This window comes from Ahaetulla prasina, chromosome 1, assembly GCF_028640845.1.
Source record: "Ahaetulla prasina isolate Xishuangbanna chromosome 1, ASM2864084v1, whole genome shotgun sequence".
In the NCBI taxonomy this organism is placed as follows: Eukaryota; Metazoa; Chordata; class Lepidosauria; order Squamata; family Colubridae; genus Ahaetulla; species Ahaetulla prasina.
In genome coordinates, this window is record NC_080539.1 from 296372526 (window position 1) to 296389042 (window position 16517).

The 16517-nt window shown below is 40.8% G+C and overlaps 1 protein-coding gene across 1 annotated transcript in view; it reads right to left on the reverse strand.

The window, feature by feature from the left end:
* LRP4 (LDL receptor related protein 4) overlaps window positions 1-16247 on the reverse strand; it is a 123539-nt gene extending 107292 nt beyond the window's left edge. Inside the window, exon 1 of the mRNA XM_058161972.1 lies at window positions 15904-16247. Coding sequence (XP_058017955.1) covers window positions 15904-15994 — 91 coding nt within the window. The 5' untranslated portion in view covers window positions 15995-16247. The remainder of the gene's footprint in view (window positions 1-15903) is intronic.
* Window positions 16248-16517: the final 270 nt, after the last annotated feature.

The following is a 16517-nucleotide window of genomic DNA, read 5'->3' on the forward strand; positions in this document are numbered from 1 at the left end:
AAGGTCGTATCAAACATTTAACTGGAATGGTTGATTGTTGATATTTTGACACAGGGGTCCCCAACCTTAAGAAACTTTAAGACTCGTGGACTTCAACTCCCAGAATTATGGTACTTGAAGTCCAGAAGTCTTAAAGTTGCTAAAGTTGGAGACCCCTGTTTTGACATGTGGTATTTTGATGGCTACTATGAGAATTTAGAGAGTTCTCTTTAAACAGGAGAAAACAACAGAGTTTGTTCTAATGGTTAACAGCACAGATTTAACAGGGTGAAGCAGAGGTAACAGAGGTCATAAAAGAATGGCAATTTAAAAAAAGAAGAAAAAGATTGGTTGCAAATCCCTGCTTCACCGATGCCTCAAACATTAATGGGACTTGTAGTTTAAAAAAAAAAACACTGCCAAAATGCAGCAATAGCATAAATAGGAAGAAACTGTCAATAAACATGAGAAAAGAGATTAAAAACGTAACCTTGCTTGATAAAAGGCAGTGTGTTAATAATTAATACAGTAGGAAGATTTTGATTGCAGTCTCATTCCTGATCTCTAGGGATGTTGGAAAACTTCCCTTGGGTTGAAGGGTATTATGAACCAATCTGATTCTCAGTTCTTATAAAAGCGTGTACACCAAAATGTAATTTTTGGATACACGGTGCTTCCTGGATTAAAATATGCAAATAAATTGTCATGAATGTTATCAAAATTTACACAGGATAAATTAGAACAGCTAAATGGTACCACCCAGCTGGGCATAATCATATTAGATATTACATTTCTAATTACATTTCAAGTTTTCCATGCTTGGAGACAACTAAACTCTTGCTGAAGCCATCTTACAGGTAGTCCTCAATGTACGACCATTTCTTTAGTGACTGTTGAAAGTTACGATGGTGCTGGGAACAAAGTGATTTTGATCAAGTGACACCTGGTGTCACTTTTTTTTTTAAATTTACATTTATATCCCGCCCTTCTCCGAAGACTCAGGGCGGCTTACAGTGTGTAAGGCAATAGTCTCATTCTATTTGTGTATTTACAAAGTCAACTTATTGCCCCCCAACAATCTGGGTCCTCATTTTACCTACCTTATAAAGGATGGAAGGCTGAGTCAACCTTGGACCTGGTGGGACTAGAACCTGCAGTAATTGCAGGCAGCTGTGTTTTAATAACAGGCTATTTTACAGCCTGAGCCACCACGTCCCTGATCAAAATTTGATCAAAATTCAGTTTTTTGGAAACCACCATGAATCTACGACAGTTGCAGTGTCCTGGAGTTGCATGATAGCCATTTGTGACTTTCCCAGCCAGCTCTGATAAAGAAAGTCAATGGAGAAAGCTGGAATTGCTTAATGATTGCATGAGTCACTTAACAACCACTTCAAAAAAGGTTGTAAAATTAGATGAGATTGTTTAGCAATCCAAGTTCCGGTGCCAATTGTGCTTCTAAATCAAAGACTACCTATGTAATCTCCATCACCCCACTATTTTTTCCCCACAGAGCTGCACAGAGCTTTGGATATGACTGTTCTACATCTTCAACTTTGCTCTGTGTGTGGAAGTGCTTCTCTGGTCAATTTTATTAACCACAGTTCCCTCCAATGTCATACCAAACCAGCAGGGCGGATCATCCTTGCAAATTTAATTACCTTTTGCCTTCCCAATAAGTGCTTCAAGGTGAGATTTTTCAATCCTCCTGCCTTATTGTGATTACTATTGGGTTCTGATAACATTTTCCTTTTATAAACTCCCAGGTTTCCTTACTACTTTTTGTAACTTTTTTTAATACCTGGAAAAATATGTATGGAGGAAAAGTCAGAGTAACTTCACAATACCTTTCGATTTCAAGTGTTAATGGCTGTTTCCGGAAAAATGCACATTTTCTTTCCAAATAAATATACTGTATCTTGTGCTTTAAGGTTAAAATATTAATTTCCGAAAAATCTAACACTTTAGCTCGGCCACATGAATTTCAGCTGCACGTGCAATAAAGAGATGAATGAATAGAAGAACAGATCACTGCCAACTGCAATGAGTTGGCATCAAGTAGAAGTCAGACTATTAGCACAGTATGAATTAGCATCCAGGATCAGCAAGCTAAGAAAGAACATGGCGAGACACATAAACAAGAAAACCATAACTTCAGAATGCAAAAACAAACATGCATGAAAGATCATTAAGCTCACTAAAATTTTATGCTTCACTAGGCTGAAATGAAGCTGCAAAAGAATTGCCAATCGTTTTTTAAAAAAATAATACTGATATCTGGCATTGTTCAATACAACTTTCAAGCAATGGCTATTTGTGTAAATTATTTTATAATGGGGCACTCAATTTCAAGTCAGGTAACAAAACTTTGTTGTCATAACATCATTCACAGAACAATAGGTTTTATGTATTTACTTAATGACAAAAATTCCTATAGTCCCTAACTGCTCATGACTCAGGATGGTTTACAAAGAAAATAAACCACAAATAAACATAAATCCTATGCAAGCAACTTGGTGTACTCAAAGCCAGTCAAAATAGAATGGTTTCCATAGCTTTGCAAAATGCCAACCTACTCTTTTAGTCAGCGGTTGAGTCATTGTATTTTAGACTCGCTGAAGATTTTGAACTGGCTTCAGGGGCCACCCCCCCCATGTAAATTATACTGCAGAATCTTATTTCCAGGTGATGAAGATATGAGTCACTGTTGCAAGGACATTCTGATTCAAAATGCCCACAATTGACACAAATGCCAAAGTTGGGCGAAGGCCCTCAACGGCCAAGGTTTCTACCTGTTGCTTGAACAGTAGTTGCAAGTCCAGAAGGACTCTCAAGTCACTGATATACTCATTAAGGAAAGTGCAGGTCTACCAGAGTCAACATAGGGATCAAGATCAAATGATATTGTTTGCCTATACACAGCAGCTCCATCTTTAAGGATTTTATCTGAGTTTGTTTGTTTGACCCAACCAGCTACTTGCGGCCTCAGGACACTGGAGAATTCCTAGCCCTTCCTGCGGTGGTGGTGATATATAGTTATGTGTCATCAGTCTCCTGACAATATCTAATTCCAAAACCAACAAATAATCTCTTCCAGCAGTTTCATGGAGATATAAAGAGAATGTGAGAGCCCTGAGGTACCCCACATTGATGGAGCCAAGCCAACTGTTCTTCCCTCCACCCTCTGACTAATATTGCAGAATTGTGCCTCTTACTCGTTCAACCCCCACAATCAATTCATCAGCATAGCATGTTTGATAATATCAGATGCTTCTGAAAGGTCCAACAAAACCAAATACAGTACATTCTAATAGGATTCTCTGTAGTTGGAGACTCATTGCCTATTTCAAAGTCTTCCTCCAAATGAAAGATTGGAGATTAAACAGAAGTTATCCAATATGACTGGATCAATATGACATCTCCTTAAACTGTACCATCTAAAAATATGTGAGGTGAATTGAATCAAGTCCATCACAAACTAGAAAACTAAAACACTTACCCTTTTTATATTGGTTGAATTCACAAATATTACTGTCCAATAGAACAAAACCCATTCATTTCAAAACAATTGGCTGGCACTAGAATTGCTGCATTTGTCACATGCAATTCAGTGATCAAGGAATGATACACAATCCACCACAGTCTGAAGCCGCAATTACAAAACAGACTGTTACCATAATATGGCAAATGCCGTGCAAAAGCACTGGAAAAAATGCGAAACTTACATTCAAACAAACAGGCGAACAGAAAATACCACATTGCTTTTTATATTACTAAACGTTAGTCTACAGCAGTGCTTCTCAATTATTTTCCGTCATGCCCCCCTAGGAAGAAGAAAACATTTTTCGCGCCCCCCGCGCGACTGTAAATAGTATCATTATTAAAAACACGGGGCTTAGCTTGTTATGACAGTGTTTGCCGAGGTCAAACGCACCCCCCTTTACGGAGCCTCGCACCCCCCCTGGGGGGCGCACCCCACTATTTGAGAAGCACTGGTCTAAAGGAAGATTTGGGGATGATTACTACCCATTTGGTCTTTGGGAAATATAGTGAATGAAAACCCTTTGAAGGTCAAAACCCAACACTGTGTCAATGAGTCAAAGATACCACAAACCCAGTGCTAAAAACTGAACCTTTTTAGTCGTGTTAACTTCATGGGCAACAGCTACTATTAGTGTTATCTGTCAAGATATATATAAAATGCAGACAGATGGATATTACAGTATACCAATTAATGCAATGTGAACATACTCAAGACAAAAGAATACCGGTCTAAAGAGACCTTAAAGGAGAGTATCTTCTTTTTAAAAAAGAATCATATTCCAGAAATGAATATTTTTCTTTAAAAAAAAATCAAGCTTTGTTCGGATAATATTTCTTTGAAGCTACAGAAGCTTCTTCCTCACCTGGAGCATTGTAATTACCTGCTTTACCACTGTCAACTATCTGTGTAGCTATAATACAAACAGTAAAAAGACAGAAGGGTTTCTTAACTACAGTTTCTGGTAGCCAGTGCAATTCTATTTAACATTGTAAGCAAGTTAATTTCTCTCCTAGAAGAAATTCCTAAATAACTAAGGAACATAAGGATGGATTTACCTCTATCTTTTCTTCACTAAATCAAAACAAAACATTAATCAGCCTTTTAAAACAGCTCCACCATGTCTGAGCCCATGATGCTGGAAATGCTGTTTATTATGAACACTAACTATATGTTGGGTGCTTTGACAAGCCTAATAAAACATACATATTGCAAATCTGCTTCTCAAACTTCTAGTGCGTGTTTGGACTTGAAGCAATGTGAAAATTATACTTTATAAATGACCGGGCAGAGAAAACAAACAGTCAATCCAAAATACCACTTCTAAACCTCAAAAAAGGCATCAACCAGTCAAGCTTCTTTGAATAAAACATTTGCACAGGCAGCACAAAAAAGAATTTAAAAACTGCCACGATAATGAATGTAACACAATGATATAGGGTCTCAGAGAAGTATATATTAGTAAAATCTACTTTAACTCACTTTGAAAACATAGCAATGTGTCAGATTACAATACCACAATTTTAGCTCTGCTATATAATTTCCATTAAGTTCGTTTTCCTAAAGTTTGTATTTCGGAAAAAGAAAAAAGAGTTTACCAGATTATATCTCAGATCTGTGTCAATTAAGGACTATCTTTCCCAGTTCAGTACCCATAAAGTATTAAAACAAATGTACTTATCTGCTCAAATGATCCTTGCCTCTCTGTAATATAATTTTCCCAACCTACTGCTCTTAATATATAATGCACATCAAGAACAACAAAACAGAGAGTGGAATGAGGATAATAAGACTCTGCCACATCCGGAGAACAAGTTGACCAAGATTGCCCTAACCAGTTACAGATGGGATTTTATTTTCTCATAAATAAAATATCCCAAATTAATTACACTGTATGACTAAAACACTGGTAAGCCTTTCAATGTATATATGTAGAAGTTCAAAGTTTGTAAACTACAGGTAGTCCTCAACTTAGGACCACAACTGAGCCCAAAATTTCTGTTAAGTGAGACTTTTTAAAGCGAGTTTTGCCCCATTTTACAACTTTTCTTGCCACAGTTGTTAAGCGCATCATCGGAGTTCTTAAGATAGTAACACCGTTGTTAAGTGAATCTGGTTGATCCATTGACTTTGCTCGTCAGAAGCTGGCAAAAGGTGATCACATGACCCTGGGATATTGCAATGCTCATAAAGATGACTCCGTTTCCAAAGCATCTGAATTTTGATCACATGATCATGGGGATGCTACAAAGGTTGTAACTATGAAAAGCGGTTCATTAGTCACAATTTTTCAGTGCCGTTGTAACTTTGGACGGTCACTAAACGAACTGTTGTAAGTCGAAGACTTCCTGTATTACTGTATCATCTTTTCCACATCTATCACTAGCGGTACATTAAAAATAACCTTTCATTGTTTTATTTATTTTCTTCCTATTATTTTCCCACAAGTGCACAATCTGGTGGTGGTGTTTTTTTTGGGGGGGAGGGGGAGGAATCAACCAAATGTTAATCCATTAGTTACTGACAGGAGTTGACTGCAGTGGTGGGTTTCAAAAAATTTTACTACCAGTTCTGTGGCTTGGTGGGTGTGGCTTGGTGGGCATGGCAGGGGAAGGATACTGCAAAATCTCCACTCCCTCCCTAATCCAGGGGAAAATTACTGCAAAATCTCCATTTCCTCCCGATCAGCTGGGACTTGGGAGGCAGAGAATAGATGGGGGCGGGGCCAGTCAGAATTTTTACTACCGGTTCTCCGAACTACTTAAAATTTCCACTACCGGTTCTTCAGGACTGGTCAGAGCCTGCTGAAACTAACCTCTGGTTGACTGACCACCTTGCCACTCAAGTCTGCCATTGTGGGCTGAGAGCGACTGGCCAAATCACCCATCCTGCTTTCATGACACAGGTGGGAGAAGAACTCACAGTTTCCTGGTTTCTAGCCTGGTGACTGAACCACTAGAACAAATTGGCTCTCTCTTTTTAAAATAAATAAATAAATAAATCTTTCAAACAATCTGCATAATTTAGAATTTCAATCCCACTATTCCTGGCACAGTAGCAACCACAGGATCTTGCACTTTTGGACAGAATGACACCAGCAGCAAATTGCAAGTTCTGCCCCTTTGGGTGTACATGCGATGCTTGTAAGAACAACAGCAGAGAATGCATTACAGGCTGCTGCCCCCAAGGCTTTTAGCTCAGGGGTCTCCAACCTTGGCAACTTTAAGCCTGGCGGACTTCAACTCCCAAAATTTCTGGGAGCTGAAGTCCGCCAGGCTTAAAGTTGCCAAGGTTGGAGACCCCTGTTTTAGCTGAATAGTGTGATGATCCTGGGAGTTTAGTAATTTAGCATGTTTGAAAGGTTCCAAATTATGCAATTTTGGTTTCTGTATCATTTCTGCCCCCCCCCCTTTTTTTTTACATCTGCAAAGCAAAGCAGCACAAACTAAAGAAGTTCCTGAGGGGTTAAATCGCACTATTATGGAAGAATGCAACTTACCGAGGAAAGAAAACATATATAATTAACCTGCAGTTTTAATGTGTTGAAGCTAATTAAATCTATTATTTAAAGGTGCATTGCTTTTAAAGACGCTATCTTTACTAACTCGATTGTTGGTTCTCCCCGGATATCGAACAATCTTCCAATACAAAGAAACATCTGAAATGTTTATAAATGTTCTGTATTGATTGTAAGTATTACAGCTGTCCGTGGTGCTTACTGGCCATAAAAATAGGATATTTAAACCCTTTAAAATTCATGGTACAGGAAAAATATGACTTGGAATTTGCTAAATTTTAAAGCTGTAACTGAAATCATGCTGACCTAAAGCCATCCTTGTAGACCGAGACTAAAAGTGCTTTAAAGATTTTGAGGGTTTACTTATCCAAAGCACTCCTTTACACAGGACTAATATAGTTCCTAGACACAGTAAATTTTCTATTACTTATAGAAGCACTTTCTAAATATTTTCAGAATATCCATCCCAAACCAACAAACTAGTGAACAATTTCAATGTCTGAAGTAGCGTGAGTAAAAATAATCCTGTAAGAAAATAAATGGGAAATTTGAGCCTCAGATTAAAAAAAAAAGCCTTTCATAGACTACGCAATTGGCAACACAACAGCTGTGTTCATAAAGCATGGTAAGGTGTAATTTGCATTAAGTTTCAGTAGCGAAACATCATTAGTGCTAGTGCATATGAAAACAGCCTCCAAGCATGTGCAGAATAAATTTTCGTAAGTAGCCAAAATATCTTAACTGAGTACATCATATTAATTGGCTCTGGAAAGTCCCATAATCACTGCCTGTCATTAAAATAATTTAGATAATATGACTTGGAAAATTCATTCCGGGGTAATTGGCAAAAGAATAAATTTGTAGATTAACCCAACTCAATACGTTTTTAGGATTCATTAGAAAAGGGGTGCCATGTAGATTTAATTCTTTTATGTTTTGTATTTCAATAAATCTGAGTTCGCTTGGAAACACAGGGACGTCTCTCCTGTTATATAGTGATCCCATTTTGACCTCAACCTTATTGGCAGCCATTATCCAAGTTGAAGATTAATGAGAATGTTATACAATAGAACAGTGTTTTTCAAACTGAGCAATGTTAAGATGTGTGGACTTCAACTCCCAGAATTCTAAGAATTAAAGTCCCCACATCTTAAAAGTTGTTCGGTTTGAAAAAAACTACAATTGATCAAAATATCCACATGAAACTGAAACCCACACTAACCCTAACTCTAGCCCTATTCATTGTCAGAGCCTGATTTCAGGAAAGGAAGCAGATCTAAAACCCAATGATGGATGCAGGGACATATGCACAATGAGAGCAAGACTGTGAGAGCAGTATTATGTACCAATATCTGCTCCTTCTCTCTCTCCCTCCCCTCCCTCTCTCTGAGAGAGAAAGCGAAAGAGAGGGAGAGGGAGGGAGAGAGAGAGAGAGAGATTAATGCTTGTGCCAAGGAAGTAAGATTTGATTATAATATGCCTGGCAATTTGGAGATTTTGAATCCTCCAGGAAGAGCCATGTTAGACAGATATTTCCAAAATCATCTCTCTGCTTTCTTGCACCTTAACTGAACTGCTAATTCCTATGAGAAGTAAAATGCTGTAGAAGCATTGTTCAACGTCAAGTGAGACTAGAAATGTTATAGTAGACAAATTAAATTCCTAAATGATTGTTATGTTAATCCATATTGTGTGTTTGTATGTCTAATTTTGGCTGAATATGTTGTGCGAAACTAGCCAATCATTGCTTTTTCAACAAACCACTTTTAAGCAAAAACGTGGCTTAGTGTGATGCTTAAAGCAGAAACTTAAGAGTACAAAGGCTTAAAATTCAACTCTTCTATCTAGACACCTAGTTCATGAAATCATAGTCTAGCTTTCCATTTGTAAGTAAGTGTAACAGCCCCAAGCAAGCATGCTCAGTATCCCACAGGGCAGGCTCAGTAAAAAAAAAAAAAATCAAGGTGGCAGATTGATTTTTTTTACCCCACCCTCTCCATAGATGGTTGTGGAATCACAATGTAATATAGAGTTGCTTTCACAGTTGTGTTCACAGAGAGGCATCGATTCTTTCCTATCATGGCCTCTGCAGAGGACTCATCCTCAGAGAATGAGGAGAAACTGCATGGATTTAAGATTGAAAGAGGCCAAGAGGTAGAGCCCAGCATGATAAACACATGAGATAGAACTCAAGACTGCAATGTAGCACTGGAAGGTTATAATTTGGTTTGGTTTTGTTTTTTAACAAATAGAAAGGAGACACCTCTGTAAAATTAATGACATCAAGGATTGAAACTCTGTCGAAAGCATCTAAATGGATATTAAGGAGAAAACAATGAAGAGGTTGTTGTGCATGTACTGCAGGCTACCCAACAAGCCAATGATATAGATGAAATCTTCACAAATCAAATGACTGAAATGTCGAGGAAACACACCACTGAAATTACCAATGGGAGATTTTAACTATTCCAATATCAACTGCGAATCAAATCTTATGACAAGTGGGAAATCCAACAGGTCCTTGCTCTGGCTTGAGACAAGTTCATTGTCTAAACCAGTGGTTCTCAACCTTTATAGTGCTGCGACCCCTTTAATACAATTCCCCACAATGTGGTGACCCCTTTAATACAATTCCCCACGATGTGGTGACCCCAACCATAAAATTATTTTCGTTTTGAATTTATCGCGCCTGAAGCCATATTGGCTAGTGATCTGAACTGCTTGCGATTGCCTTGAGGACGGAGGCATTAAAGCGGAGACTCTTCCCCTATTAAGTTTATCGTGCCTGAAGCCAGATTAGGCTAGTGATTGGGAGTGATTGCAGCTGGCTTGAGAGGGAGACATCAGAACAAAGATTTCTCTTTTTTAATTCATCGTGCCTGAAGCCGAATTCGGCTAGCGATTTGAAGAGCCTGCAGCTGGCTTGTGTAGTCAACCATTGGAGCGCGATTCTTCGACTTGCAAGTATACTTCCCATATTTCCGATGGTCTTAGGCGACCCCTGGCAAATCGTCATTCGACCCCCAACGGGGTCCCGATCCACAGGTTGAGAACCGCTGGTCTAAACGATGAATTAGAACTTAGAGTAACTTTATTGTCACTTTGATTGTACACTAATCAGCATACATTAAAATGAAATTTTGTTGCATACAGCTCTCAAAGGGTCTCCACTTCTAATATACACTACATAAACATGACAAAATAAATAAGCAAGCAAGCAAGCAGATAGATAGATAGATAGATAGATAGATAGATAGATAGATAGATAGATAGATAGATAGATAGATAGATGGATGATGAATAAAGGAAACAGGAGATCAGTTATATGGTACTTCATAGTTACTAATGGGGAAGAGACATATTAACAGATTGAAAAACTGGAAGTATAAATTTTGGGAGAGAGCGATTCTGCAATCCTCGAATTCCCCATACTGCAGACAGAGAGAACGAATGGTAGCCAGATTAATGTTCTGCATTTCAAAAGAGCTGACCTCAGTAAGCTAAGGGAAAAAAGTAGGAAGTACTGCATGGATAGAAATTCTGAAGGGGGGAAAAACATTCGGAAGAGTTGCATAACTGTAAACAGCGAGATAAATAAGGCCCAAAAACAAACAACGTAGAACAGAAAGAAAACTGGGAAGCAGCTGATGATGCAATTGTGCTTGCAAAGAACTCTGATAAATTAAGAAATAAAAAAGGACAAATCTAAAATAAAATAAATGTAAAGAAGGGCACATAACAAAAGCAGCTAGGATCGCATATGCACAATGTTGGAAAAACCCAGAAACTCCTGCAGACAATATTATAATCAAAAAAATTGTGGAATGTGCAGAGATGGATAGGTTAACCCTACAAATTAAAGGAAAAGACGATTCGGACTATTTCATAACATGGGAACTATTCTATAAATGTGGTTAAATGACAGATATTGAAGTTAGAGAAGTGGAATTAAGTGAAATATGGTTTATAGGAGAAAGAAAAACGGATGAGTAAATATTTGTGATAGTTATATAATTGATGCTATAATGGAAGATAATATATGTTATAAATATAAATATAAATATAAATATGCATATATAAATATATGCATATTTGTTTATATATTACCGCATATTTGTTTATATATATATATATATGATCATAATGACAATGATGATGTTTGCATGCATGTATGTTAACACCTTGGACATCTAGAGAGGACACTGCTCAACACAGAAAGGAAATGTATGATATAAAACAATAAAAAATATTTCAAAAAAGAAAGAAAAGAAATACCCCAAATCTATAAGGATGGGATCAGGAACACTAAAGTTCAGAATGAGCTGAGGCTTTCAATGAGTGTCAAAAAAATAACCAAAAAATGGCTTGTCTTGTACAGTATGAGCAAAACAAAAGAGAAACCATCAAGGAAATGGTCAGTCTGCTGGTTGGAGAAAATGGCAAGATAGTGATGGATAACAAGGTGAAGGCTGAACCACTAAATTCTTATTTTGCAGCTGTCTTTTCACAAAAGGAAAATGTGGTCCAACCTGTGTACTGGAGAAGGGGGGTGGGTGGGGCAAAAGAGCAATATAGGTCAGAATAGACAAGGGCTATGAAAGAACACTTAGCTTCTTGGAATAAATGCAAGTCTCTGAGACCAGATGGATAACACCCCAGGGTGCCAACCGGTTCTTGGGAGAATTCCTGAAGTACAGGGGAAGTGCCAGACTATTGCAAAAAAATAAAAAGGGGACCCACGCAATGACAGATCGATCAGCTTGAAGTCACTACTTGGGAAAATGTTAATCAAGCAGTGCATTTGCAAGCATTAGAAAGAAATAAGATCATTATGTGGGTTTTTTTTTTTTTTACGGAATGGCTAGATTAATTGGACAGAAATGCTTCACATATAGTGTACCTAGACCTCAGTAAATTTGGGCATAGAATCTTTCTTGATAAAATGGAACATGTGGGATAATGGTAGTACCACTGCTAGATAGATTTTCAGGTGGTCCTTAATGAAACTGTGTCTACAAGGGGGGACCTCTGCAGTTGGGGACCTTGGGGTTTTGTCCTAGGCCAGTCTTGTTCAAAATATACATAAATACTTAAAGGAAAGGATAGAAGGTATGCCCAGCACATTGCAGACAACATAAAGTTGGGGAAGGGGTTTGTAGTACCTCTAGGCACAGGGATCAAAAAGAATCTAATAGATTCAAACATTGGGCCCTATGCAACAAAATGCACTTTCATTGTGAAAAATACTAGGGTTCTGCATGTAAGTGGGGGGGAAAAATCAAATACAAACTACAAGATTGAAGATACCTGGCTCAAAAATTGTACCTGTGTGAAGGATCGGGATATCCTGGCAGACCATCCTATACCTGCCAAAAGAGCCAAACTTGGGCTGCATCAACAACAGAGATAGAATATCAAGAAAATAGGAACGGAGTTATGTTAAATCAAACAGCACCTGGAACTGTATTTAGTTTTTGGTTGCCAAAATACAAGAAGGATGCTGAGGAATGAAAAGAATGCAAATAACCATGGTGAAGGGCTTAGAGGCTAAATCCTATGGAGGACGATTGAAAGAGCTGGAATAAAGAAGAGAAAGCTAAAAGGAAGACATAATAGTAGTCCTCTAATACTTGAAGTGCTGTCACGAAGAATAGGACAGGAATCAACAGATGGAAGCTTTGCAAAGATGGAAATCGAAAAAGGAGGTAATTGCTTGACTGTGAGAGCTATAAGGCAGTTGAAAACCCTGACTCCTGAAATTATGGGTGCTCCATTACTGGAGATTTTCAAACCATGGATGGATAGACTGGGTGAGATATTCTGAAAATCCTTGTCCTGGCAAGACATGGAATTAGAAGATCCCTTTCCACCAATATGATTATACTGTAGCAATTGTTTCCTGCTACCATATTATATAAATTCCAATCGGCACTACCCTTCCTACTTGCATGAGTCATCAGGCCAGAGATCATAAAGCTGCAGGAGAAAAGGCTCCTTGAGATAGATGATGGGTCATTGCTTAAGACTACAAGGACCCAGACTTTATATAAAGTCAACTTTTGTTTTTCCTTTCTAATTTACTTATACACAGGACTTCTTCTGGTCCCTTAGTCAATGATTTGACTGTTGATAGACTGTGTGACTTCTTCACTCCGTGGCTGGCAGTTGCTTGGTTAGGAAAAGTGAGCAAATTGCTTGCAAAACATGGTGACTTCTCTAGGGTAGAAGTGAGAGTGTATATGCGGTATACATACAGTCTGACTATAGTCCAAACTTAAGCCTCAATCTCAGTATTTCCTAGCAGGGGGAGATTCAGAAAAATAATGCTAGAATAGGTCTTGTGACACAAAGGTTACTTGTCTTAAGTCACCCTGGCATAGAGTGTTCTGGCAGGCATCAACATACTGCCACTTACAAGCAAGCATGACAAATGACCTGTACTTTACAGCAAGCATCTCTAGATGGGTCATTAACTGCCAGGACACATTAAATAGAAGCACCTGGGGTGAGAGCCAAGATAAAATCCTATCCAAGCTCTTAGCTTGAGAAAGATCAGGGCCTTTAAATTTTTCACCCAGATTCAGATTCATTAATAGTGAAACTCCTTTTTTTTTTTAAAAAAAGTCATAGGTTAGAGTTGGGCTTTTGAATCAATATTTCCCAACTATTAATCTTCCTCGGTTTCTGATAAGAAAAGAACGGTTCAGTTTAAAGTCATTTTTTTCTGATGATTGCCCAGGGAAGGGCAATCCACCAGAATGATGGGAGCCCAACTTTTGAAAGTAGAAACTTCCTGTAACTATAAATCAGCATCTGGAATGACAGGTGGATGAAATTACACAGAAGTCAAAGGCAACCTTAGAAGAGTCCATTGTACCATTCTTCAGAGAACCCTTTGTAGAAAATTGTCAGCCTATTCTTAATTAGTACATGTTGCTTCCCACTAGTATTAATTAATCCTCTCTATTAGCACCAAGCACAAGCAACATGTTCAGTAATAATGTATAAACTACTGTTTCTCTCCCGCACCTATCTAATTGTTCAATACAGCTCTGCAAAAAAAAAAAAAAAATTAGAGAAGCTGAGTAAACATCTAGGCATTTTCGACAGCAAATTCTCTTTTAGAAAACATGCTCCAAAATCATTTTTCAAAAAAGGAGAGGGAGCCAAAATCAGCCAAATTAGAGCTGTACCTTTAAGGAGTTCATCTAGCAGAGAAAGCAGCTGCATTCCTTTTGAGAAGGGGCTGCTGTCCTAACATGCAACAGAGGCTAGAAATAACCTGCAGGCACACAACCTTCCAAGCATCTAATCCAACAATACAACCGTCTCTCTCTCTCACTCATCCGCAAACAGAAAGACGTAAAGGAAGAAAGGAAAGAAAGAAGGAAGGAAGGAAGGAAGGAAGGAAGGAAGGAGGAAGGAAGGAAGAGAGAGAGAGAGAGAGACAGGAAGGGACTAAATTTATTAGATCAGAACAAGAGGCGGGTGCCAAGGCATCAAAGGATCAAGCTGCCTTTTAGGGGAGGAAAAGTCGCTTCAAGGCGCATGAAGGGAGGTTGGCTTTGTCGGAATCCGGCTTGGCTGTAGAAAAGGGAGCTTTGAAGGCTGCGATAGGGAAAATGGATCAACGGCCCGAGCAGATCCGGCATGCGTGCCTTATGAGCCAAACGCAGCGCACCCCCATCAGGAACGAGGCGCACGTATAGCGGGTGGGACAAAGACAATGCCAAGTAGGGAAGAAAAGCGGCAGCGGCAGCAGGTAGTTAGTTAGTGCGGCGAGATGCCCTGCGCGCTGGCGCCACAAACATTCAACCACCGCTTGCAAATTAGCAACGCCGACGCCGCTCCACCCTCTCGCACGTGAGAAGGCTTAATTTTTTTTTTAAAAAAAACCAAAGTTTATCAAAGCTTTGCCCTCTGCGCCTTTCCCCCCCACACACTATTTGTACAAAAGAAGAACCAAGTTTTGGAAATGGGGCGGGTGGCAGAGATAACCAATTCAGTCTTAAAACCGAACTAGACTTTGCCGAACTAGAAACGAGGACCTTGAGCACATGCAAAAGTGCTGAAACTTCAACTCCTTTGGACCGAGGCGCAATTCTCCTCAAACGGAGCACTTCACCTCTCCGGTGGCTTTACGTATAGATTCCGAGACACAGGTAGAAACGGAAAAGGGATCGACCGGACGATCCCCGGGAGAGGGAGGAGGAGGGGGGTACCAAGTAGGGCGGCTACTTCTCCGCGAGATCGCTCAGAACGAAACCTTAATGGAAAGGGGGTAAACGCGCACAGGATTGCAGCCCAGAATGGGTGCCCAGCTTAAAATTAAGGTGCAGGTCGGGGTTTTCTCAAGCCACGCACTGAGCCAACAGGGCACAACACATTTCGCTCTCTGGAACGAATTTATCCGGGAGTCGGAGCAGCTGAGCTCGGATCAAGGCAGCTGCAGACGTCCCAAGCCTTGTGGGGGGGGGGGGGAGAAATGGCAGACACCGCGCGTTGCGGGTGACTGATCAGACTCGAGATTTCACCCGAAAACTGGCCGGCGAATCCGAAACGAGAACAGAGGGTGCCCTCCCTCCCTCCCCCCCGCCGAACATCCCTTTTCCGCTAGCCCCGATCCAACTCCGGCAGGCAGCGCAACAGTACGATGCCCAACATAGAAGCTGGACTCAACTCCCGGAATCTTCTCCTCGCCTGCGCGCACCGAGAAGAGGAGTGGGGTGGCAGAGGAGATTGTCCCAGGCGATGCCCCCACTCCCTCCATCCCGATCCCCAAGACACAGGCGCGCCCCAATCTTTCCAGCCCCCCCCCCCCGCGGTTGGGAGCGCGGGAAAGGGGTGTCCCCTCGGCGTCGCCTACCTCGCACGTAGAGAGGGGCTTCCCACCGCAGAAGCAGCGGCAGCAGCAACAACGGCGGCCACCGCAGACAGACGGCCCCGAGCCGCCTCATGGTGGCGAGCGACCCCTGCCGCAGCTCTCGCCTTTGCCCTGGCGAGCCTTTTTCCCTCCTTCGCAGCGGCAAGGGGAAAAAAAAAAAAAGTTGAGCGCTGCGGGGTTGGGGTTGGCGGCTGCCTTTCGCTCTTCCTCCCGGGGCTGCCGTCTCAAGCCTCGGCGGCGGCTCGTCAGGGTTGCTCTCGGGACCAGCCGCGACGGCCGCTGCTTTGCTCCGACTCCCCGCGCTGCAGAAGCGACGGCGAGATCGGGGCTCGCTCCAGCTGCCCGCCCCCGGCCCTGCCCTCGGAGGAGGAGTCCCGCCGGGGCAACCTCCGCCCTCGCTTCTCGCCCACAGCGGCAGTCGCTGCTCCCGAGCTTGGCGCGCTTCCCAACCTTTCCCAGGAGAAAACGTGGTAGGCACCCGAGCGCCTCCGCCTCGCCTTTCTGCCCTCGGCCCGATTCTTCTTCCCTGGCTATCCTACCTCATCCGGCCGGATGATCCCACCTGCCCGCTTACAAACCCAGAGCCGTTGTTAGAA